At 59.5% G+C, this 23,239-nt stretch overlaps 1 protein-coding gene across 3 annotated transcripts in view; it reads right to left on the reverse strand.

Annotated features, from left to right (window-relative positions):
• DNMT1 (DNA methyltransferase 1) overlaps window positions 1–23,239 on the reverse strand; it is a 43,454-nt gene that overhangs the window by 10,389 nt on the left and 9,826 nt on the right. For 2 of the 3 annotated variants that reach the window (XM_062179238.1, XM_062179240.1), the window contains exons 2-23: window positions 21,202–21,238; window positions 19,212–19,319; window positions 18,798–19,017; window positions 17,689–17,764; window positions 16,417–16,495; window positions 15,396–15,430; window positions 14,670–14,754; window positions 12,136–12,170; window positions 11,381–11,468; window positions 10,077–10,111; window positions 9,403–9,484; window positions 7,623–7,657; window positions 7,278–7,323; window positions 7,100–7,180; window positions 6,918–7,027; window positions 3,962–4,080; window positions 3,365–3,457; window positions 3,077–3,228; window positions 2,792–2,979; window positions 2,527–2,710; window positions 795–892; window positions 483–630 (exon numbers count right to left, since the gene is read on the reverse strand). In XM_062179238.1, the coding sequence (XP_062035222.1) occupies window positions 483–630; window positions 795–892; window positions 2,527–2,710; window positions 2,792–2,979; window positions 3,077–3,228; window positions 3,365–3,457; window positions 3,962–4,080; window positions 6,918–7,027; window positions 7,100–7,180; window positions 7,278–7,323; window positions 7,623–7,657; window positions 9,403–9,484; window positions 10,077–10,111; window positions 11,381–11,468; window positions 12,136–12,170; window positions 14,670–14,754; window positions 15,396–15,430; window positions 16,417–16,495; window positions 17,689–17,764; window positions 18,798–19,017; window positions 19,212–19,319; window positions 21,202–21,238 (2,134 nt within the window). Of the gene's footprint in view, window positions 1–482; window positions 631–794; window positions 893–2,526; window positions 2,711–2,791; window positions 2,980–3,076; window positions 3,229–3,364; window positions 3,458–3,961; window positions 4,081–6,917; window positions 7,028–7,099; window positions 7,181–7,277; window positions 7,324–7,622; window positions 7,658–9,402; window positions 9,485–10,076; window positions 10,112–11,380; window positions 11,469–12,135; window positions 12,171–14,669; window positions 14,755–15,395; window positions 15,431–16,416; window positions 16,496–17,688; window positions 17,765–18,797; window positions 19,018–19,211; window positions 19,320–21,201; window positions 21,239–23,239 lie in introns of those variants that run through there. The other variant, XM_062179239.1, reaches the window with a different exon arrangement.

Here is a 23,239-nt window from a genome sequence, read left to right on the forward strand (position 1 = left end):
CACATGGGAGACCCGGATGGAGCTCCTGGCTCCGGTCCAGCTGTTGTGGCTGTTTGGGAAGTGAACTAGTGATTCTCAGTAACTTTCAAATAAATAAGTCTTTAAAAAAGAAAAGGCAAAGAGAATTCCCTGCAACAGCTAGGAGCTAGGAACTCCATCCGGGTCTCCACACGGGTGGCAGGGACCCACTTCTGAGCCATCGCTGCTGCCTCCTGGGGTCCGCACTAACAGGAAGCTCGAGTCAGGAGTCGGAGCTGGGACTCACATTCAAGGCCCCAAGGTGGGAAGTGGGCATCCGAGCCACTCGGATACACGCAAATCCCCACTCCTTGGACAATCAGGAAGAGGGAATCACAAACAGGAGCTTCTTGGGCGCGTGGCCCTGCTGCCCCCAGCGGCCGACGGGCAGGTTTCTTGGGGGGCCTGGCTGGCGGGAGGTGGGGCGAGGACTTCCTTGCCCCCAGGAGCGCTCCGAGGCTCACCTTGACCGCGTCCCCACTCCAGGAGATGCGGCTCTTGTTCTGCTTCTTCTTCTTGCCCTGGTGCATCTTCCTGGGGGAGGGCATCTCTGGGATGTTGTCGTCCACCTCCTCGTCGTCATCGGCCTCCTTCATGGCCATGTTCGGGCACCTGCAGAGTCGCCCGTTACAGCTCAGGCCCCTCTGGAGGACGGAGCCAGCTGGGGCTGCTGTGGTCAGGCCTCGGCAGGGCCCCCGCCGGCTCTGCAAGGGAGCGTCCCCCACACCCCGGGCCCCCGGGCCCCGGCGCCCTGACCGCCAGCTGGCTCGACTCACCGCCTCTCCTGGCAGGCCTGCTTGCTCCGGCCACTGCCCCCGAACTTCACCATGTCCTTGCACGCCTTGCACTTCCCACACTCGGGCTGCTGGCAAACCTGGAACAGAGCATTGCACGGGCCAGTCAGCCAGCCACTCCTAACGGAGCCTGTCACTCCTGGGCAAGTGTAGGTTCTTTAAAACTTATCTGAAAGTCAGTTAAAGAGAAAGAGACAGAGAGGTCTTGCAGCTGCTGGTTCATTCCCCAGACGGCTCTAACAGGGCTGCCCAGGAGCTCCATCAGAGTCTCACACGCGGGTGGCAGGGGTCCAAACGTGTGGGCTATCATTTGCAGCGTCTCCTAGGCCATCAGCAGGGAGCTGGATCGGAAGTGGAGCAGCCAGGATAGGAGCAGCTGTCACGGGGGCAGCTTTACCTGCCATGCCACAGTGCTGGCCCCGAATTGTAGTTTTTTGAAGTGTGCACGTTCCACCTCACGAGAAGCATCGTCAGGAAATCCGAAACAAGACCACCACCCCCAGGACAGCAAAGGGAAGAGGCCAGCCAGGCGAAGTGGGGAAGTGAGGAGTGATGCGGCTAGGACGGGGTGGTGAACGCGCAGCGGAGAGCCGCGTCCCGACTCGAGTCAGGTACACCCAGCCGCACCCCAGCCACTCTAAGTGGAGACGCGCATGAGCGGCTTGGCTCGCGATGCTGCCCCATTACTCATCACGCCGAGAAGCTGCCTCCCACGGAGGAGTCGGGTTAGTCACACGGCGAGATCCGGCCAGCGCTGCACCTGCAGCTCCCACAGCCAGCAGCACAGCCAGCCCGGGTCGAGAACGCCAAGAGAAGGCTGCCGAGGACGTGCCGCGAGTCTAGTCACGGCGCACTGCCGGCACCAGGAGAGCTCTGGGGCCCCGGGGGGGGGGTCTGTTCTGTGCCAGCACTGCACCGCTTTAGAGGAGGGACTGGAGCATCGTGGATTTTGGTGTTGGGGGGGGGGGGGCCTGGGCCGAATCCCCTGCAGATGGGGTGCCGCTCACTAGGCCAGTCAAGAGGAGTCGCCTCAACCTGGCCCATCAACACACCACAGGACATCCGTTACAGACAACGGAAACGGGAAGTGAGGACCGTCAGTACATTTGCACCACGTGAGAACACTGAACACCAGGCAGGAATGGCGGGGACACACAGACCCGCAACAGGCACAACGGAGAGCGGGAGGGCAGGCTCTGGGGCAGCGGCTGCGTGTCTGTGTTTGAGCGGCCACCCGAAGTCAGCTCACCTAGCGGAGAACCAGAATCGACCTGACCCCTTGGTCATACGGCTGAGGATTAATTCCTCCAGAGTAGGACACGGACGGACACACGGACGGACACACGGACGGACACACGGACGGACACACGGACGGACACACGGACGGACACACGGACGGACACACGGACGGACACACGGACGGACACACGGAATTCACAAAGGGAAGCTTTCAAAGGCCTCAGCTCCAAGTCCAGCAAACTCCCCCGCAGTCCCGAGGCAGCAGGGAGCTGCCCGCTGGGGGGCGGTCACTCCCGCACACTCCCCCTGGGCAAAGCCAACGCCCCATGGGAGCCAGGCCGTTCGGTGGTGACAGCAGCATTGACAGCGTCCTCCGCGCTTCCGGCTGACGTCCCTCTGTGCCCCAGGGCCTGCGCTCCGAGCGCGAGTACCAGCTCTCCCTCCCCGCTCCCGCTGCCAGGGTCCCGGGCAGTACCTCGCAGACACCACAGCGCCGGCGTTTGAAGGCGTTCTCCTTGTCCTCTCGGTCATCCTTCTCGATCTGCTCAGCAAAGAAGGTGTCGAAGATCTGGTACACCAGCTTCGTGGTGGTGGCCTTCGTGGGCCCCTTGTCCTTCTCCTTGGCGGAGTGCCTGATGGTCTGCCGCCGCTCCGCCCGCCTGTGGGGACAGGGGGCCCGTCTCAGCAGACCAGGAGGCGGCGCAGGCTGCCGGAGCGGCGCGGTTCCTGCCGGGCCTCACCTTTGCCCCAGGGTGACCCCGGCCAGCTTGATCAGGTCTCGCATGCAGGGGGTCAGGAAGATGGGCTGCTCGTCGCTGTCCTTGGCCTCGTCGTAGCTCTCCACCTGTCCCACCACGAACTGGGCATGGCGAAGCAGAGAATCCTCCGTGAAGCGGTTCAGGTTCAGCGAGGAAGGGGGAACGGTGGTCTGGAAGGAAGGACAGACAGCGCAGGTTTCCCGACTGCCTAGGCCAGGCTGTGCCGCGGCGGCGAGGCTGCGCGTCCGGGGGCCCCGAGCCCCACACCTCGATCTTGTTGATGAGGTCCTCGTAGGTGGAGTCGGGATTGCTCTGCAGGAACTCGACCACGATCTTGCTGATGTAGATCTTCTCCTGCATCAGCCCGAAGATGGGCGCGTAGTCGGGGCTGGGGTCCATGAGGATGTACTCGGCGAACGCTGCAGGGAGGCACCAGCTCGTGTTCCACGTGGGCGAGGGTCCCACCACCGTGGCGAGTGTTTCCGTCCACCGTGACGCTCACGGTTGCAGAGAGCACTCTGAACCCAGCCCCGCCCACGGCGGCCATACACTTACAGGTGCTGAAGCCGATGAGGGCCTTCTCCCCGCCGTCGAAGCCCGTGATCCACCACTCATTGATGGGGCCAAGGTTCTTGCCATTGACACCGCCTAGGAGAAGCGGAAAGGTTTCCCAGAAGGCCATGAATTAAGTGCCACAAGGGAGCGGGCGCTTGGGCGCTGGGCCTAGTGGCCGAGACACTGCTCAGGGTGACCACACGTGCATCAGGGTGTCTGGCCCCATTCCCAGCTCCGGCTCGACTCCAGCTTCCTGTCAATGCAGACCCTGTAGGGCAGCAGGTGATGGCTCAGGCCACTGGGCCGCTGCCTCCCATGGCGCAGGCTGGCACTGAGTTCAACTCCTGCTTCAGCCCCCTGGACTGAGGGTACTGGGGAATGCGCTAGTGGTTGGGAGATCTGTCCACCTCTTCAACACACTAAACAAAACCAAACCCAGGAGGCAGTATGCACAGCTCCCTTGACATTTCTTCTGAGTGACTTTACAAACAGCTGCTCATGGCACAGCCTCCAGCCCGACTTCTAAAGGGCACGGCTTTTCTCGTATCGCTTCTTGTCAAAGCGCCTGCCCCAAACCGCCCCGGAACGTCCCCGCACCTTCCTGCGACGGGTTGTCCTCGTAGATCGGCTTCGCGGACCCCGAGAAGCACAGCTCCACGTTCTTCTCGATGAGGCCGGTGTCGATGGGGCACAGGTGGCCGTGCTTACAGTACACGCTAGGGGGGACGAGAGCGCGCTCAGCGGCCAGCGGGGTGGGCGGGCGCAGGGAGCAGGTGCGAGTCTGAGACCCCGCTACCCTTCAGGCTGTGGGGTACCAGGTTAACTCTGGGTCCTGCCACTCGCTCAGTCTCTACCTGGCCTCCCTCCTGCACACCCAGAGTACGCGGGAACCTCACAGCTGGGCGTTCGGTGCAGGGCTTGGGATGCCCACACTGGAGAGCCTGGGATTCCAGCTTCCCCTACGCACCCCCTGGGAGCCAAAGGTGATAGGCCCAGTACTCGGGGCCCAGACACCCACGCAGGAAACGTGGATCAAGTTCTGGGCTCCTGGCTCTAGCCTGACCCAGCCCTTGGCTGTCGTGAACAGTTGGGGAGTGGACAAGTGGATTGAAGAACTGTCTTTGTCCCGATTAAGTACAATGAGAAACTTAGAACAAGATGTGCGTCTGAAGGGGACACTGAGGGACCAGTGACAAGCAGCTGCTTCCAGAGTGGCTCTCTCCATTCTGCGGCCCTCGCCTCTCCCCAGCTCTAGACGGCATCGCCCAAATTAAGCCCCAAAGCCCATCACCCAGGCACCCCTCACCACTCAGCCCCCACCCACCTTCCCACTCATGAATCTGCCTGGCCAGGACACTTCAGATCGGAGTGGCACCTCGTAAAATGTTAATGTGACGCCCCTAGAGCAGACTGCAGGACAGCTTGCAGAGATGTGGGGGCACAGGAAGGAGGGGTTTCTACCTCATTTTCAGGCACGGCCTCCCAAGTTAGGGGACCCCAGTGTCACAGCTCTGATGCTCTAACACGTGGGAGCAGATTCTTTATCAAGAACAGAAGCCCAAGCAGACCAGGCACCTGGGCAGGGGGACTCCGCTCAGGCCAGCCTCAAGGGCTACTCTTGTCCAGAGGTGCCCAGCTACCCCTCGAGTCCCCACATAGGGCCTGGGCAGGTCTCGAGAGGGTACCCCTGACTCGCACAGCACAGCCCCCAAGCCCACAGTGTTCACCCTCAAAGGTCACCAAGTTTCTCAAAATGCATGCCTCGCACCGAGCTCCCCTTGTACGTATTGGGGGGCACAGACAGGTCGCAGGCCGGCCCTCAGGAGGTAGGGTCCAGTGGGAAAGACGGACAGACAGCCTGCGCTGGGGGAGGCCTGGAGAGGAGGTGTCAGGCTCTGAGGGAGCGACATGGGAGAAGCTCCAAGTCACCACAGGCCACACCCCACGTGCTGCCACCAGCCATCAGGGCCAAGCGCAGAGGTACCCGGAGACCCTAGGCAACACAGCGGTCTGGCTCCCGAGCCTCAGGCTTCAGGGCCTGGGACGCCCCGCCCTGCGGGAACGCACCCACAGCACACCCTGGTTCACGAAGAACCGAGGCACCGCACCAGGTGCGGCCCTGGCCCCACTCCTGCTCCGAGCCTGCTGTCCCGAGGATGCTGCAGGGAGGATGCGGGCCCGGCCATCTGCTCTGTGCACCACAGGGTGGCTCACCCGGGCCAGGGGTCAGAGGTCCATGGCCCTGCATGGGGATGGCTGTGGACATGAGTAGACCTGACACCAGTGGTGGCTGTGGGATAGGACAGACACACAACCAACCACCCAGAGATGTGCAGGGTGCAGCACATGGAACCCCCAGCTTGGGTGAGGCATGGTGTCAGAGGCGACCCAGGAGTGCTGCCAACAGGTGCACCTGGGGGAACCCCAGCTCTGTCCTCTCCCCAGGACAGTGAGGCAGGGCTGCTCCCGCCCCTAAGCAGCAGAGGGAGCCTGGGAAGCAAGCAGACCTGGGGACATGGGAGAGCCCGGGGCCTCAGCCCATGCAAGGGGCTCCGCCCACGAGCAGGAGCAAGGGTGCAGCCTGGACACTACAGGCCAGCCCTCAAACGCCAGTCAGTGTGCCTTAGCCTAAGGCCGTGTGACCCAGGCCCGCCCATCCCACCTGGGCTGGAATGTTCCTACCACACCCCTCAGCACAGGCCCACCCTGAGCCCCTGCACCTGCTGTCCCAGCCACCGTGGGGGGCCCTGGCCACGGTGACACCTACATCACTGAGCCTCCGCTTGCCAGGCCTGGGAGACCTGTGGCAGCCGCCCAGCCTGAGCTGCAGGGACCTGGAACCTGAACCGCTCCAAAGTGCAACACTTGGAGCCACAAGTGGAAAACTCTGTACCATGAAACTTCAGCACAAAGTTATCAAAATACTGTGTTCTAATGCTACAGATGTTAACAAATGGTTTGGGGGGATTTGATTTCTAGAACTTGTTTCTAATAAGTCAGGCATGGTACAATAGACGCCAGCTGTGGCATAGCTGGTCGAGCCAGTCTGCAGCACCTGCATCCCATAGGGGCGCAGGTTCGAGTCCCTGGTGCTCCACTTCCCATCCGGTTCCTGGCTAGTGCGCCCGGGAAAGCAGTGGAAGATGGCCCAGGTGCTTGGGCCGCTACACCCACATGAGTAAGAAGCTCCTGGCTTCGGATCAGCCCAGCTCTGGCTGCTGTGGCCACGTGGGGAGTGAAGACCTTTTTCTTGGCCTCTCCTTCTGTAACTCTGCCTCCTCTAAGAGGAGGCCAGAAACATGTCTAGTCCCAAGCGCTTCGGAGAAGGGACACTAGCTGGCCACCTGACAAGGCCACTTGTATGTCTCCAACGAGGCGGGGGCCCGAGACGCTGCATCCACGGCACCCACAGGGCTTCCGGATGGGGACCGGCAGGATTTAACCAGCAGTTTTCACTGCCAAAACACAGGCACAACCGCCAAGGGCAGCTCCGCCAGGGCAGTGCACCCGGCAGCGACACAGGCAGACACGCACGCACACCCATGGCCCTCACCTGAAGCAGGTCAGTTTGTGCTGGGGGAGGGCCTCATAACTCTCAAAGCCAGACTCGTTGGCATCGAAGATGGACAGCTTCTCATTCGTCAGCATCTGCGGCTCCTCCAGCTGCAGGACACGGGACGTCACGCTGGGTCCCACCCCGCAGGAGGGAGAAGGCCGCGGGGAGCGGGAACTTACCGCATCCGGGGGGTGCTGCTCGTACTTGAGATCCGGGTCGTCCAGGTACTGCCCACACTGGACGCACTTGGGAGGCTGGGACTGAGGGAGGGAGCAGGGAGGCGCTCGGACAGGCTGCTCGAGCGGCCCCCACTCGGGGCTGCCCCTCCCGCCTCATTCCCAGAGGCCGGCTCCTTACCTTGGAGCTCACCGCGACTTTGGTTCGAGCCACTTTTTTCTCAGTTCTAGGGGAAAAAAGCACACGAGTGCTTGTTCTTTGATCACTGCAGGATGAGGATCAGCCCTGTCAGGACACCTGGCCCACCCGACAGGAGCACCAGTCGCCACGGGAGGGACACGAGTGGGTCTTTAGCACCCAGAGGATCCTGCCCGACACGGCAGAAGTGGGGCTTCTGGGTCCTGTGCCCGCCCACCCCCATCCAGGAGGCAGCCGCGGCTGCTGCAGCAGTTCCCTTCGTCTTTGATTCTAGAACAATCAGTGCGGTATTATGAAGCTTTCTCCAAGTACAAAAAATGGACTTACGGTTCTTTGGGCGTAGTTTTGCGTCTCTTCTCCTCCTAGGTGGAGAGAAAGAGGAGCACTGGTAAGTATTTTACACGTGCACAGAGCTTCAGAATTAAGAACTCTGCACGTGGGACTGCCACAAAACACAGCAGGGCTCATGGGCGAGAGACCCGATTCACTTAGGATTTTTTGATTCTAAGATTTCAGATACTAACACCATCGACTTCCATAAGAGATTCATGAGAGGCCAATATGAAAGACATGAAACACGATAGCTCCGGTGGCACAGGGGGTTAAGCCGCCACTTGCGATGCCAGCCAGTTCAAGTCCCAGCTGCTCCACTTCCGATCCAGCTTCCTGCCAATGGGCAGCCTGGGAGACAGCAGGTGATGGCGCAAGGGCTTAGGTCCCCAACTCCCTTGGGAAGATGGATGGTGTGCCAGCCTCTAGCCTGGCCCAGCCTAGTGGCTATAGGCTTTTGGGGAGTGAACCAGGAAATCAAAAGCACACTTTCTCTGTACTCCCCTTCCCCTGCATTGCCTTTCAAGTGTATGAAAATAAATTCTCAAAACACATACATACACACACACACACGCAGGGCCAGTACTGTGGCATAGCAGGTTAAGCCTCTGCCTGCAGCACGGGCATCCCATATGGGTGCCAGTTGGAATCCAGGCTGCTCTACTTCCAGTCCAGCTGTCTAATGTACCTGGGAAGGCAGTGGAAGATGGCCCAAGCGCATGGAAGAAGCTCCTGGCTTCAGATCAGCTCAGCTCCAGCCGTTGGAGCCATTTGGGGAGTAAATTAGGGGATAGTAAACCTGTCTCTCCCTAATTCTGCCTCTCAAATCTTAAGAACTTCCAGCGAACAGGGGAAAGACAGACCTAAACTATGCCCGGTCTGCCAACTCCCAGGGAAACACTGGATTTAGGAAGTAACGTCCAAACCAAGGCGAGAGCGCAGGAGGGCTTTGTAACAGACGCAGCGGGCGGCCAGCACCTGAGCCCAGGTCCAGCGCCAACACTGCCCTGTGACTGCCCCTTCCTGGGTGCCCCTAGCAGGAGCCCCGGCACACCCCACAGCTTCTCTAGGACAGTTAGAAGCCCTCTGTCAGGGAGTCTGCGGGAGACAGGCTGGGAGGCAGACTCGACTGGCAAAGATCAAAACCACACCCGCCTCCTACAGCTTCCACTTAAGAGCAGGAAAACCAGAGAACTTGGGACAAGTCAAACGCGAGTAGTCTCACGCACACCACACACGGCAGGCCCGAAGACGCCCCGCCTGGCAACGCCGTCGCTGTCTTAGCTCCTGGCGCAGGCCCATGCCGCCATGTTTACCCAGGGACAAGACTGTGTGACAACACACAACCCAGCCAGCCTCCTCGTCATTTAAGCAATGCCTGACTGATACGGGGACCCTGTATCGGTCCCGACGGCGGTGAGGAACACGTGGCCACAGCCCAGCCTCGTGCCGCCACCATGTCACGCCTGCTCTTGGTGCCGTGGTTTACTGCCAGTCCTTTCCTTTAAGGGCCAGTTCTTCTCTCAATATTCCAGTAACGTCTGGGTTTGTGCAATGGCAGGGTGGGGCGAGGAGGATGGGTAGGGTTTCGCTAGGACAGGCCCGGCCACGAGCTGGTAACTGCGGGGGGATGAGTGCCGGCAGGGTCCAGACCCTACCCTTTGTGCCGCATTTCAGGACCTGTGTAAGTGTCCGTTTTTCCGAGATCACTCGAGTGTGTGCTGGCCGAGGGGCCACTGGAGATAAAGCCAGACTGAACAGGGCCCCAGGCTCTCACCTTCTCATCCTCATCCCGTTCGTCAGAGGTTTGTGGGTTCGCCCGCTCAGGTTCTTTCTCCTCCGGTCTCCGTTTGGCGGCTCTGTTGGGTGAATAGATACAGTAGCTATTCACCCAGAGAAGCCAACTCTGTTGCCAACTCACACCGAAAATGACAAACCGGGGCTGGTGCTGTGGCAGCGGGTTAGACCACTGCAACACCGGCATCCAGACGGGAGTGCCAGTTGAAATCCCAGCTGCTCCACTTCCGATCCAGTTCCCTGCTGATGCGCCTGGGAGGCAGCAGGTGATGTTAAGTGCTTGGGCTCCTGCCACCCACCTGGGAGACCTCGATGGGACTCCCGATTCCAGCCTGGTCCAGCCCAGGTCATCGTGACCATTTGGGGAGTGAACCAGTGAGTGGGAAACCTCACTTCCTTTCAAATAAAATCGTTTGGGGACAGAGGAGAGACAAGCTATACCTACCACAGGGCAGACCATTCCAGGGGCTGTAAAGGAGGGGCACTAACGGGAGGGGCCAAGGGCGGAGCTGGTGTCGGCCCTGCCCTGAGCCATCCAGGTTCCCGGCAGCACCAGCCAGCCCGGGCACTTCTGGGTCACCCCAGCCCCCTCCAACAGGGGCGTGGGCACTTTGGGGACAAGCAGCACGCGACATACATGCGTTGAACACTCACAGATCTTTGGGTTGACTTCTGGGCCTCCTTTCGTCCTGAGGGGAGAGGGAGGGAGGGGAGGAGTCAGCTCCTGGGACAGAGCAACACAGACACCAACACCGAAGCACTGGGACCCCGACGACAGACAGGGGGCCCGGGGCCCAGCCCTGGGTAGGATGAGGCTTCCGACTTTCCCTTCCTTAGGTCCCTGCCCACGAGAGGGTGCTGAAGGGTCCCCAACCAACGGCCTGCCAAGTGTTCCTGCGAAGGGCCAGGCCCCCAGCGCTCACGTCTGTCACCACGGCTCGCCTCTGCCAGCCAGACAGCGGCTCTGTCCCCATAAGGCTTTACTGATAAGCCAGGCAGGAGGCTGGATGTGGCCTTCGGGCAAAGTCGCTGCCCTGCCCTCGAGCAGCTCCCCGGAGCAGGGAATATTTCCCGGACGCTTTTGCGGCTGGAGGCAGGAGGGATTCAACCGAGGACACTGGCAGGGGTCACCAAAAAACGTAGGAACCCCCAAGAACCTGGCAATCTACACGGTTCGTTTGCATGAAGCAACATCTAAGACTGAAGACAGAAATCGGCAACACCAGAAGCCGAATGCTTGGTCCTCAGAGCCCTTCCCGCTGCGGGGCCACAGTGCCGGCTGGGAGGCGAGATCTCTGTAGCCCGAGGGGACCTGGCTAGATGTCTGGACAGGAAAGGCGACAGACAGCACCAGCTGGTTCCTCCGCTGTCAGGATGACAGCCCCTCGCCAACCAAGGCGGAAGGGAGCCGGCGCCCGACCCAGCAGGTCATGACCTGGGGCTCCGAGCTGCGTGTCGGCATCCTGCCATCTCCCTAGCACAGCCTCTCAGCCGGACAGCGGGGAGCTCGTGCCCCTCCCTGGGGTGCAGGACCCTGGCCGGCCTCGCCTCTCCCAGGGCCCCGCCCCCGCCGCAGGTGGTCGGCCCTCCAGCGTCTACATCTGCTGACTCCGCCAATCCCAGACTGAAAACATGTGGAAAACGCATCCATAGTCAACTTTTTCCTTGTCATTATTTCCCCAACAACACAGCGTGACACTGAGGTAGCTCGGACACCACATCCGGTGTTGCAAGTTACCCCGGGGTGACAGTCTACAGGCTGTGCGCGGGTTCCAGAGACAGCACGTCCTTTACAGCAGGGACTCGGGCACCCGCGGATTCCGGTAGCCCAGAGGGGTTCTGGGACCCACGTCCTGTCGGCACGTGGGGCTGGCTCGAACCTGAACTGCACCCCGTGCCATCTCTCCCAGCCCAAGGCGACCAGCAATAAGGGAGAGAGAACAAGGATTCTGCTTTACTTTCTCATCGTCGTCTTCCTCCATCTCGGCCTGAGCTTCTGGTCCGGCTTCCTGGTCCGGCTCCTCCTCGGGTTTCGGTTTGGGTGTCCTGCCACAGGCAAGCACACACGTGCCGGTCAGCCCGGGAGCCGATGCCACCCCTTCCCAGTCCTTCGCAGGGGGCCCAAAGGCACATGTGACGTCCTGCTCTTCAGGAAGACCCTTGACACCGCATGTGACCAGCGGGCACAGATGCCAGGGCTGAACACGAGCCAGGCCACAGGACTGCGCCCATCTGAGCCTGTGTGTGACCACGAGTGCTCCCTGTCACCCACTGCAAAGCCTCCACCTCCCCAGCCCGCGCCCTGCCACTCGGGGCAGGCACTCCGCCCTGCTCGCGACTCGGGCCTGGCCTCAACGTGTCTGGCGGCTGCCCTCGCCAGGGTCGCCAGGGGACGCTGCAGAGTCCCCACCAGCAAGCAGGCCCTCACCGGAGGCACTGTTCAACCCTGGACCGCCCAGGCTCCGCATGCATGAGCTGAGAAAACCTTCTTTGCGAGCTGGGCTGTGGCGTTTGGGACTTCCAGCACCTTCCCTGTCACGTGGCCGTGATGGAGGGTCTGGGGCAAGCTGCACCGTGGCAGTCTGGGCTCCCACAGGCAGCGCTGACCACGTACTCCGAGCGTAGCTAACATGAGGGCTCTGCACCCACCCACTGTTCTCCCAGTCCTGCCGCCATCAAGCCCCCCAGCAGCAAGCGCGCCAGGAATACTCACAGGTCTTTGGCCTGACTCCTGAGCCGCTTTTCTTCCTAGGTAAGGAAACACGAGACGGGTTAGTTCTTTCCCACTTGGCCCTGATCTACTGACAATGTTTTGTGGAAGTGCGATTAACTGGTCCTACAGTCTGGTGGTAGGAATGAAGACCGTCTTCCCAATGGCCCAGGTGCTCGGGCCCCTGCCACGCACACGGAGACCTGGATGGAGTTCCAGGATGCTGGCTCAGCCAGGCCCAGCCCTGGCCATAGCAGCCATCTGGGGAGTAAACCAGCGGGAGAAGGATCTCTCCCCCTTTCTCTAGTTACTCTGCTTTTCAAATAAATAAATCTTTGAGATTTGAGACAGCAACTTTTGCTGTCTGATTAACTTGAAGACATACAGGTGCATATTCCCAAACACGTAGCCATTAGTACTAGAGGACAATCATTTATTTTGGTTGAGTAAGCAGACACAAAGTGAAGGAAAGTCTTACAAAACAGATCTCACAACAGAGGCTCAAGTGCCCTTACAGCAATGTTCCTCTGTCACCCGTGCTGACAACCACACGGAAACATCACCTCTCAAATGAGGACTAAGCAGCAGCTCTGTCTCCAACACGGCCAGCAGCACCCACAGCCTGGGCTTAAAGGGCCACGCACACGGGGCTGGTGTTGCGACACAGCCGGCTGAGCTGCTGCCTGCAACCCCAGCATCCAACACATCCAATATCAGAGCACCATTCAAGTCCTGGCTGCTCCACTTGTGACCCAAGTCTCTGCTACTGTGCCTGGGAAAAGGGCCAAGTACTTGGGCCCTTGCCATCTTCCTGGGAGACCAGGAGCGAGTCCCAGGCTCCCGACTCAGGCCTGCATCACCGCAGCCATCCGGGGAGCGAACCAGCAGATAGACGGAGCTCTCCATCACTCTGCTTTTCCAGGAAAACAAGCACAAACAAACCGAAAACCAGACATACCTCACCTCACGAGACAGTGACTCAGCAAATTTAACCTCAGAAATTGCACACAAGGGAGTTGGTCAAGAGCAGAAAGGCTGGTGGTGCTCGGAGACGAGTGCAGCTTCCTACCGCAAGAGATCCCGAGAGCGGGACCAGGGGAAGCCAAACTAACCCGCCGGAGCCGCCTGCACCGAGATGGCCACAGGCCGTGTAGCTGCAGGGACAGAGGACGAGCCTCCGGCGGCAGCAGGTCCAGGAGCCCCTGCACAGCCTGCTCAGTCCCCCGCGGGGCGCAGCACAGCACGGAGCTCTGCCCTCCCCCAGGTCTCCAGGACCCTGGCTCCACGTGGCACAGGACCTCCAGGGCCGGCTTCACGGCCAGGCCAGAGTTCTGGGGAAACAGCGGGTCTGATCTCAGACAAGAACGCAGCTCTATGTCCAGACCATGCTGCGGGATCTGGCGCCTCCCAGGAGCCCTTTGTGGGGCTCGTGTTGCACACAAGAGTTAAAATGCTGCCTGAGGGCCCGGCGCCGTGGCTCACTTGGTTAATCCTCCGCCTGCGGCACCGGCATCCCATATGGGCGCCTGGTTATAGTCCCGGCTGTTCCTCTTCCAGGCCAGCTCTCTGCTATGGCCCGGGAAGGCAGTGGAGGATGGCCCAAGTGCTTGGGCCCCTGCACCCACATGGGAGACCAGGAGGAAGCACCCGGCTCCTGGCTTCGGATCGGCTCAGCACTGGCCGTAGCAGCTGTTTTAGGGGTGAACCAACAGAAGGAAGACCTGTCTCTAACTCTGTCAAATTAAAAAAAAAAAAGAAAAAAGAAAAGACGCTGCCTGGGAGGTCTGCCTCCCACAGCCAAGCACCTGGGCTGGAGTCCCAGCTCTGCTTCCAATTCCACCTTCCTGCCGATGCACACCCCGGGAGGCAGCAGGCGAGGACAGCTCAAGTACTCTGGACCCTGCCACCCAGTCGGAGACCGGCTCTTGGCTCTGGCCTGGCCTAGACCTGGCTTCTGCAGCCATGCGGGGAATGAGCCAGGAAGTAGGAGCTCTGTCCGTCTATTTCTAGAGAAACTTGAGAATTCTCACGAAGACCTTGTCAGTGACTAAGTAACAGGCCTGCTTGATGCCCACGCCTGCCCCTGAGGTTCTGACCGCCACCACCACCACCACCGAATCTACTTCCTACGTGGAGAATCAGAACAAGGCTGACAAGCTGCAGGTTAGGCCACTGCCTGCACTGCTGGCATCCTACATCAGCACGCCGGCTTGAGCCCCTGCTGCCCCGCTTCCAATTCAGCTCCCTGTTAACGTGCCTGGGGAAGCAGCCGACGTCAGCCCAAGTTCCAGGCTCCCGTCTTCCACCTGGCCCAGCCCTGGTCCTGGTCGCTATTTGGGGAGTGAACCAGCGGACAGAAGAACGTTCTAACTGCCTTTTAAATAAGGCAGTCTTAGAAGCAAACAGTTGTTTTGTTTAAGCTAACTCAGGCCGCTTTGATGATCAGTCATTCTGCTCCTACATATTCTACAGCCCTGCCCCCGTCCCTGGACCCCAACGGGCACTCTGAGATTAAGCGGAAGTTGCCAAGGACTTACTTGTTCATTCCTCTCTCCTTCCTTTACGGCGAGGGCTCCTGGGGTCGTCTTGTCCGGTTCTTCTGCAGGAAGAGGTTCGGTGGCTCTGTTGGACAAAGTGACACAGCCAGGGTGACTGACGGGGGCTCCTTCTCTGGAATCCGTTTTCTCCAACAGTCTCCCTCCCAGCCCAAACACCGTCCCCATCTCCAGAGGCCTCGCTGGACATCCAGGACCGAGCGTGACCTCTGCACCTGCTGCTGGCCACACGGGCCGCTGGTCCGAGTCACTTCTGTCACTTGGCACAAGCCCTGGATCGGAAGGGTCACACTGGGGACAGGCGTCCTCCTGGGACACCGACGTCCCCCACTGGAGTGCCTGGGTTCCAGCTCCCAGCTAACCCACACCCTGGGAAGCAGCATGTGACGGCAGAACTACTCAGGCCCCTCATTCCCACGCGGGAGACCAGTTCAGCTGCGGGCTCCTGGCGTGGGCCCGGCCCAGCCCTGGATGCTGCAGCCATTTCTGTGAAGTGAACCACCCGATGGAAGGTGTCCGTTTCTGCCTCTCTGCCTCCCCAAAAAAATGCAGACTGAAGTTCACAGTCTGACCCCAAACTCAGCATCCTCACGGCAGGGCTGTGGCTCCCACGGAGCACCACAAAGCTCTCGTCTCTGAACCTTGCAGCAAAGGACCTTCCGAAACGAAGTCTGATGCGAACAGAAAGGGCGTGGTAACTGCTCTTACCGTTCTTTGGATCTGACTCTCCGTCTCTTCTCATCCTGTGTGGGGTTGGGAAGAACAAACACCAGATATTGGCTTCCCAGGAAGATACCACCACAGGCGTGAGTCAAGGTAAACACACAGGAAAACAAGGCAGGGAGGAGGGGCAGGGCTGGGGATTTGCAGACCGCTCTGGGCAATGGCCCGCCCACCTTTGATGCGCCGCCACCCCCTAGACCAGGTGAGGCCCAGGAGGGGCCAGCAAGCCTCTGCCCCCTGGAGACTGCCCAGGGACCCAGTGGCAAGAACTAGGCCCCCCGTCTCATGTCAGGAGTTCTAGAACCTCACAGCATCCCAGGTGGCCGTGGGGTGTCCCACCAGGCAGCGACAGCGACAACCCCAACGGGCACTGGCTTTCTCAGCTGAGCATCCCACCCAGCCCACTGCTGTTCAAGCTCACGAGGCTCCCCGGCTAGCTCAGGGGTTCTAGGATGAAAACATTGTGGGCAAACAGACCTGCACCTGCTGACATGGAGGCTACAAGAGCCTGCACACACCTACCTGGGATAGCACCGCAGAGGAACACACACACCCACCCACATACACACACACGCACGTACACATGCACGCCCTGTGAGTAGTCTACAGACTGCACCCGGGTCTGCTGCCGTGTTGCAGTCCCCAGAATGTCACCACTGGGGAGAGCAGGCCAACGGTGCACGGGACCTCTTGTACCAGGCGACACGGAGCCCCTAACAGCTGAGCGCAAATACGAGTACGTGGGACCCAAGACTCCGCGCCTAGATGGGCGTGAGCTGCAGCAGCTGTTCTTCCTGGGGCCCAAGTCCCGGCCCGCCCTGCAGGGTTCAAACTTGCCACGCTCCCCATGCTGCGTGCTGATGCCTTCAAGTCAGGCCCTCTAGAGAAATCCTGCGTTCACACTCCTCCCACTGGCTGTCCCTACAGGTTCCTGGCCACACGACGCTTGCACGTTAGGGCATGGGCAGTGAATCCAGCCCTGCAAGTGGAGCCGAGGCTACCCTACCTGGTCCTTTTCCTCTTCATCAATGGACTCATCCGACTTGGCTTTTTCCGACTCCTCCTCGGGTTTCCGTTTAGCAGGGCTGTCACACACAGAGAGGCCGGCTTAGCTCAGAGACCCCAGACCCCCGGGGGCCCCGTCTGACTTACACTCTTCCTTCAACACTGACTCAGGACCTAGATGGAGGGAGGCCAGTTCCCTCCCAGGGCCTCCCGAGGCCAGGAAGCCCAGAGGCTTCTGCTCGACTTGGGTGTCGCCATCGAGCCAGCCCCGAGCAGTCACGGTGGCTGCTGGTGTCAGGGAAAGGGACCCACAGGCCTGACAGCCACCTAGGAGGAAGTCAGCCTCGCCCAACAGACCCGAGTCCAACCAGGCCTCCAGCCCCAGCTGCCTGTCTGCTACGTGGCTTGCTTATCACAAATGGGTCAATAGGAACGTGAATTATGTATCTCATAGTAAGAAGTCCTTACGTTTTACCTGGTACAAGAAGTGTTAACATTCTCTAACTCTGCCTTTAAAAAAGAAAGACATTTTCCACCTGCTGGTTCACTCCCCAGATGGCCACAACAGCCGGAGCTGGGCCAATCTGAAGCCAGGAGCTCCCTCCAGCTCTCCTGCTCTCCCACATGGGTGCGGGGACCCAAAGTTGGGTCATCTCAGCTGCCCTCCCAGGTGTGCTTAGCCAGAAGCCAGATCGGAAGTGGAGCAGCCGGGGAGCAAACCCGTTCCTTTATGGGATGTACTGGCGCCACAGGTGGTGGCCTTACCTGCTATTCCACAACACTGGGCCCTCTGTTCTGCACTTTATGGGAGAGCCTGCTAAGGGACAGCTATTTGGTACAGCAGTAGAGCCACGTGAGATACTAGCATCCCGTATCAGAGGGCCTGGTTTGAGTCCTGGCGTGTGGCTTCCTGCTCACACACACCCTGGGAGGCAGCAGGGGAGGGCACAAGTACTTGGGTTCCTGCCACTCAGGTGGGGGACTTAAAGTTCCAAGCTCCTGGCTTTGACCTGGTCAGCCCCAGCTGTAGTGAGCCTTTAGGAAAGGAACCAGCAAGCGGAATCTGTCTCTCTGCCAAGTCATTAGAGAGAAGCCATGATCTTTAGGGTAAAGACAAGGGAATAGAGGACGTCTTCAGAAGTGCTACTCACGGATGTCTCGTCAAAGCCTGGTAAAAACCCATGTGGTATAGGAGTCCCGACTGCCAAGTCACACCCCACCAACTCCATCCCACTCGACCAAAAGGCAGCTGGCCCATCCGCTACATACTGACCCCTTGGCAAAGTGAGACGTGATGGTGGTCTGCCTGGTGATCCTCCTTGTCACCATGGGGCCCGGTAAGTCTTCCACTGTTTCAGGGGAAAGAGAAAGCCGTCATGAGCAGCCGGGCCCGGAGCCGGCGTGCAGTCCTTCAGTGCTACCCAGGTGCCGCGGGGAGCCAGCAGCTGTAGGCCAGAGCCCTTCAGTTTCTGTCCCAGCCAGTAGCCAGCCTGCCGGCACCAGCATCGGCACCGGCGGCTCGCTGAGCCGTTTCCCGCGAGTTCTAGGAGGCACCTGAGCCAGACAAAGAAACAGAACATCCCCTCTGCCATCACGGGATGAAGTGCTGAGAACCAGACCCGAGCCAGTCCTAGGCCCCTCCGCCTGCCTGCCTCATGTGCTTGGCACACTTAAGTAAGCCTACAGCTGGAAAACAGGCTTTGTGCCAGGTGACTGGTGAACAAGCGTGGACTATCTCACATGATACTGAACGCTGAGGGGCCAGCACCGGGGCACCGCGGGTTACGCTGCTGCTGGGACCCCGGCGTCCCTGTCAGCACGGCTTCGAGTCTCGGCTGCTCTCTCCTGTGCAGCTGCCGGGGGAAGCAGCAGGTCATGGTCCAAGGGCTCGGGTCCCTGCCACCTACATGAAGACCGGGATGAAGTCCCTGGCTTCTGGCTTTGGCCTGACCCAACCCTGCCTATTGCAGCCACTTGGGATGCACCGTTAGCTAGAAGCGCTCGCTCTCTAACCCCCTCTAGGACACTCTGCCTTTGGAATGAGTAAGCAAATCTTGAAAAGGAAACACACTGAGTACATGGCACTGTCCGTTTACCCTAGTGATCGTGGGGCTGACCAGGAGCCACGACCGCCGCCACAGCATCGTGCCGGCTGTCACCAGCCCAAGGAGAAACCGAAATGCCCAGTGTGCTTTCTCCCAAGAGCCTATCACTTCCATACCACCCAAAAGCAAAAATGAGACTAAAGTTACCTAGCCACCCCGCCCCAAAAAGAAAAACCTGAACTGGGGACCACCCACACAGGCCTAGGTTAGAAGTCTACATGAATCCTGCCCCGGGGCACGACTGGGTGCAGGTCGGCCACAAGCCCAGGGTCCTTACGCTTGGGCTCGCCGTCGGCCTTGCTTCTCCTGGGCGTGCGAGCCTTGGCGCTGGCTCTGGGGGGGCTGCTGGGTTCCGCCATGCCCGCTCTCCGCTCTTCGCCGCTTGCCTGGCTCCCGTTTCCCACACAGCCGTTGGCGTCTCGGCTCAAGGCGTGAGCTCCGTTCTCCAAGGACAAATCTTTATTTAAAAGGGATTTGACTTTAGCCAGGTAGCCCTCCTACAGCAGGAAAGGATAATTTAGGTAGCAGTGAATGTAAACAAGTGGCAGCGAGAGAACAGGGAAACGCACGTTTCCCTCACAATCATCAGGCAACAAGCAGAGCTGGGGGTTCCGCTCCCCTGGGCAGCCGGGGCACCGGGGAGGGGGAGCGGACGTCCTTCTAGAAGCCCAGGTGCCGAGCACCGACTTACCTCGGAGAGCTCTTCCTTATGCAACTTGGTTTCCAAGTCACACAACTGATTCTTTATTTCCGTTTGCAGAAATTCATGCAAGAGATTCAACTTCTCCCTCACGCACTCCTAAGGGGAGGGACACAGCGTTAGTCCCCAACCCGCCACGCTGCTAACTCCCGGGTGAGGGCACACGGCGCACGAAGCTGCCTGGTCATGTCTCAGCGACGGAACGGCAGGCAGTGCCGTCTCGGTCCCAGAAACTCAACATTTTGTACAACAGGGCTTAGTGACGTTTCTGTTGAGGTCACATCACTCCCATCTCCAAAGTGGAGAAAACAGGAAGATTAGAAGGGCTGGGCCGGTGCTGTGGCACAATGGGTAAAGCTACTCCCTGTGACGCCAGCATCCATGTGGAGAGCCAGTGGGAGTCCCAGCGGCTCCGCTTCTGATCCAGCTCCGTGCCAAGGTTCCTGGGAATGCAGCAAGAGATGCCCCAAAACCCTGGGGCCCTGCATCCGCATGGGAGACCCGGAAGAAGCTTCTGGCTTCAATCTGGCCCAGCCATGGCAGTTGCAACCATCTGGGCTGTGAACCAGAGGGTGCAAGATTTCTCCATTTTTCCTTCTCTTTATATGTAAACTCTGCCTTTCAAATAAAATGAATCTTAAAAAAAAAAAAAGCCAGATGAGAGTCAGCTTTGTGGTGCAGTGGGTTAGACAGCTGCCTGCAAGTCCAGCATCCCATATGGCACTGCCCCAAGACCCGGCTGCTCCACTTGAGATGGTGTGCCTGGGAAAGCAGAAGATGGTCCAGGTCCATGGGCCCCTGTCACCCACATGGGAGAGCCAGATGAAGATCCTGGCTCCTGGTTCCAGTGTGGTCCAGCACTGGCTACCGGGGCCATTAGGGAGTGAACTGGCAGAATCTGTCACTCTGCCTTTCAAACAAGATAAATAAAGGGGTGGGGGGCAAGATGGAGGGTCAGTGCTGTGGTACAGCAGATTAAGCACGGCACAGACGTGAGCCCCGGCTGCCATGCCGTGCTTCCGATCCAGCTCCCTGCTGATGCTCCTGGGAGGGCAGCGGGTGATGGTCCAAGTGCTTGGGCCCCTGCACCCACATGGGAGACCCCAATGGAGTTCCTGGCTCCAGCCTGGCCCAGACCAGGTTGTTGTGGCCATCTGGGCAGTGAAACAGGGGACAGAAGATTGTCATTCTGCCTTTGAAATGACTAAATCTAAAAAGCAAGATGGAGACAGACACAGGTTGAGCATGCGTAACCCAAGAATCTGAAGTGCTCAGCAATCCGGCACCGGGTGCTAGCATGCCCACGCAGGCGGGAAGCTGCACCCTGACCTCGTGGTGCGTCAGTCGGAGTCCACATGTACTGACGTTGTGGAAGACTACCTTTAGGCCATGTGTAGAAGGTACATGGAACAAAGCTTCTACAAACAGCCCAAAACACTAAACAGCACACTTGCGGCCCCAGGCATTCTGGGTAAGAAACTCCATCTGTCCCAGCGTGGATCAGAATAGAAGTGTGCCTTTGAAGACTGTTACCCAGACAGGCTGGTCCATCTGCAGCACAGCGTGTAGACACTGGACAAGACCTTCCATCTTCCAAACCTCACGGGAGAGGCCAGCGTCGTGGCACCGCAGGTTAAGCTGCCCCCCTCCCCCCGCAACGCTGGCCTCCCACATGAGCACTGGTTGGAGCCCCAACTGGTCAGCTTTCCACCCAGCTGCCTGCTACTGTGCCTGGGACAACAGAGGATGGCTGGAGTGCTTGGGCCCCTGCACCCACGACCTGGCCCAGCCCTGGCTGTTGTGACCATTTGGGCAGTGAACCCACACATGAAGACCTCCTGTCTCTGTAACTCCACCTCTGAGATTTTAAGAGGAACTATTGGAAAAGGAGCCAGTTCCACTTGGGCAAGTTTCTTCAGGAGCTACAACACCTGGGAACAGTCACCTCAGGAGTGAGCAAGTATTTGAAGGCAGGCATTACCTTCTCTGTCAAGCTGTCTCTTTCCAAATCTTTGAGCCTGGAACAAGAACAGAACAAAGACAAGGCTTGTTAACCAACTTTGTTCACCTCAGAGTCATTGCCACAGTTTAAGAATTGTAAGAGATGCGTTTCACACATAGTTACCAAAAAGTGGCTTTTTTTCTCCCCTGATGTCTAGAATGTTCCACACGAATGCCCACATGTTAAAGTCATTTGCGGGGCCAGCTACTCTCCAACACCAGAATCCCATATGAGCAAAGGTTTGAGTCCCAGCTGCTCTACTTCCCATCCAGCTCCCTGCTGGTGTGTCTGGAAAGGTAATAGGGAAATGGCCCCAGCACCCAGGTGGGAGACCTGGAATGGAGCTCTTGGCTCCCGGCTTTGGCCTGGCCCAGTTCCAGTCATTACGGCCATTAGGGGAATGAACCAGTGGATGGAAGATTGTTTTTCCTCTATCGCCCCCACCCCCCATGACTGCCTTGAGTAAATTTCAACAAAAAGTCATCTGTGATCCAGACAAGGTGCCCTTTCGGGGGTCACTTTTCTGATGGCAAGAGGCTACGGTGCTTCCTGGTAGAATAAGCACTGTTTCTAAAGATCCCGGGAGGGAGCAGCAGGTCAGCTTGGGGCTTTCTGTAAATTAGAGACCTTCAGCTGGTCTCTCTCCAGCCAGGGCTGACAGGGGCCTGTGGCCGTGTCAGGAGCCCGGGACCAGGGCCATGCTGTGGGGCCCAGCCAGCACCTGTTCCCAGAGATGTGCGGGGGCACTAGAGAGGGCGAGAAGAGCCGGCTGCACCTCGGAGCCCCGAGACCTCATCCTCTGGGACGCGTGTCCCTAGTCGCTCTCGGGGCGGGTCTGGCTGGAAGACCAGGCCCCATTTGATGACCGAGAATTAGCAACTCCCTCTCCGGAGGCACAGGGTGGGAGACGAAAAGACACCAGAGAAAGAGGCGATTGGCCAGGCGGCCGTTCCTGGCCTGGGGTCGACTACTGGCTGCAGGGCGACAACAGCTCCCACAGCGGAGGCGCGTCCGTCTGTGCTGTGAGGATGCTCTGGGCAGGGACCAGGAGGCCCCATCATCTCCAGAAGCTCCCATCGGACACCTGATCTGTGCGTGCCGGAAGGGCAGGAGGAACTCGCCCCGCTGGCCTTCAGGGGCCACGCGCTAGCAGCAAGGCCGGGGATGGGAGTGGTGGGCTTTGCCAGACCCAACGTCACACCCCCAAGTGCTGCAGGGGAGCCTGGTCCCTAGTTCCTACTTCCAACACCACTCTCAACTGCGGGCATGTACTGTGCGCCAGGCCACAGGAGCTGGGTGACCAGACGTGGGCGCCACCAGGCAGGCAGTGGCAGGCAAGGCCTTTCTGAACAAAGGACACTTGGCAGATAGCATCGTGACAGTGCATGTCACAGCTGTAACGAGGAGCTTCAAGATCAAGACTTCCAGAACGAAGCAAAGCCCCTCCCAAGCCAGTCATGCCACCCTGGCAGTGACAGGTCCCTTGGTGGTCACAGTGGCACAGCAGGCACTTCCAGCCAGAGGCACACATGCCACTGCCACAGTGGTACCTCCCGCCCCTTGGTCATCCCTCAAACCTGTGGCCAGGACACAGTTCCTCCCTCCCCCAGCTGCACAGTCCCGATTCTAGGCTACCCCAGGGCTCCTCCCGCATTGGGGCTCGGGACACACCCGCGGGTGTGAGTGCTTCCAACCCAGCCCAGCGAGGACCGAAACAAAGGGAGCTTCAAGAGACATCGAATGCCTGCCCGGGAAGACTGGATTTAACCTGCCTGGCCTCAGAACCGAGGTGGGGAAGCCGGGCGGGCACGAGGAGCTCCGTGGGCCTGCCCTCCCCGCCTGCTGGAGGGAGCTTGAATCCAGCCTTTCCCCGGAACACTGGGCACGCCGCCGCCTACCTGCGAGAGGACTGGACGTGGACGGCAGGGACCCAGCAGAGGCCTCGGAGGACACACGCTCGGCTCCCTGCCAGCCCCGATCCCGTGACTCACTCCTCGTTGCTTCCCTCAGAGATTAG

The sequence above is a fragment of the Lepus europaeus genome, chromosome 20 (assembly GCF_033115175.1).
Source record: "Lepus europaeus isolate LE1 chromosome 20, mLepTim1.pri, whole genome shotgun sequence".
NCBI classification, from domain to species: Eukaryota; Metazoa; Chordata; class Mammalia; order Lagomorpha; family Leporidae; genus Lepus; species Lepus europaeus.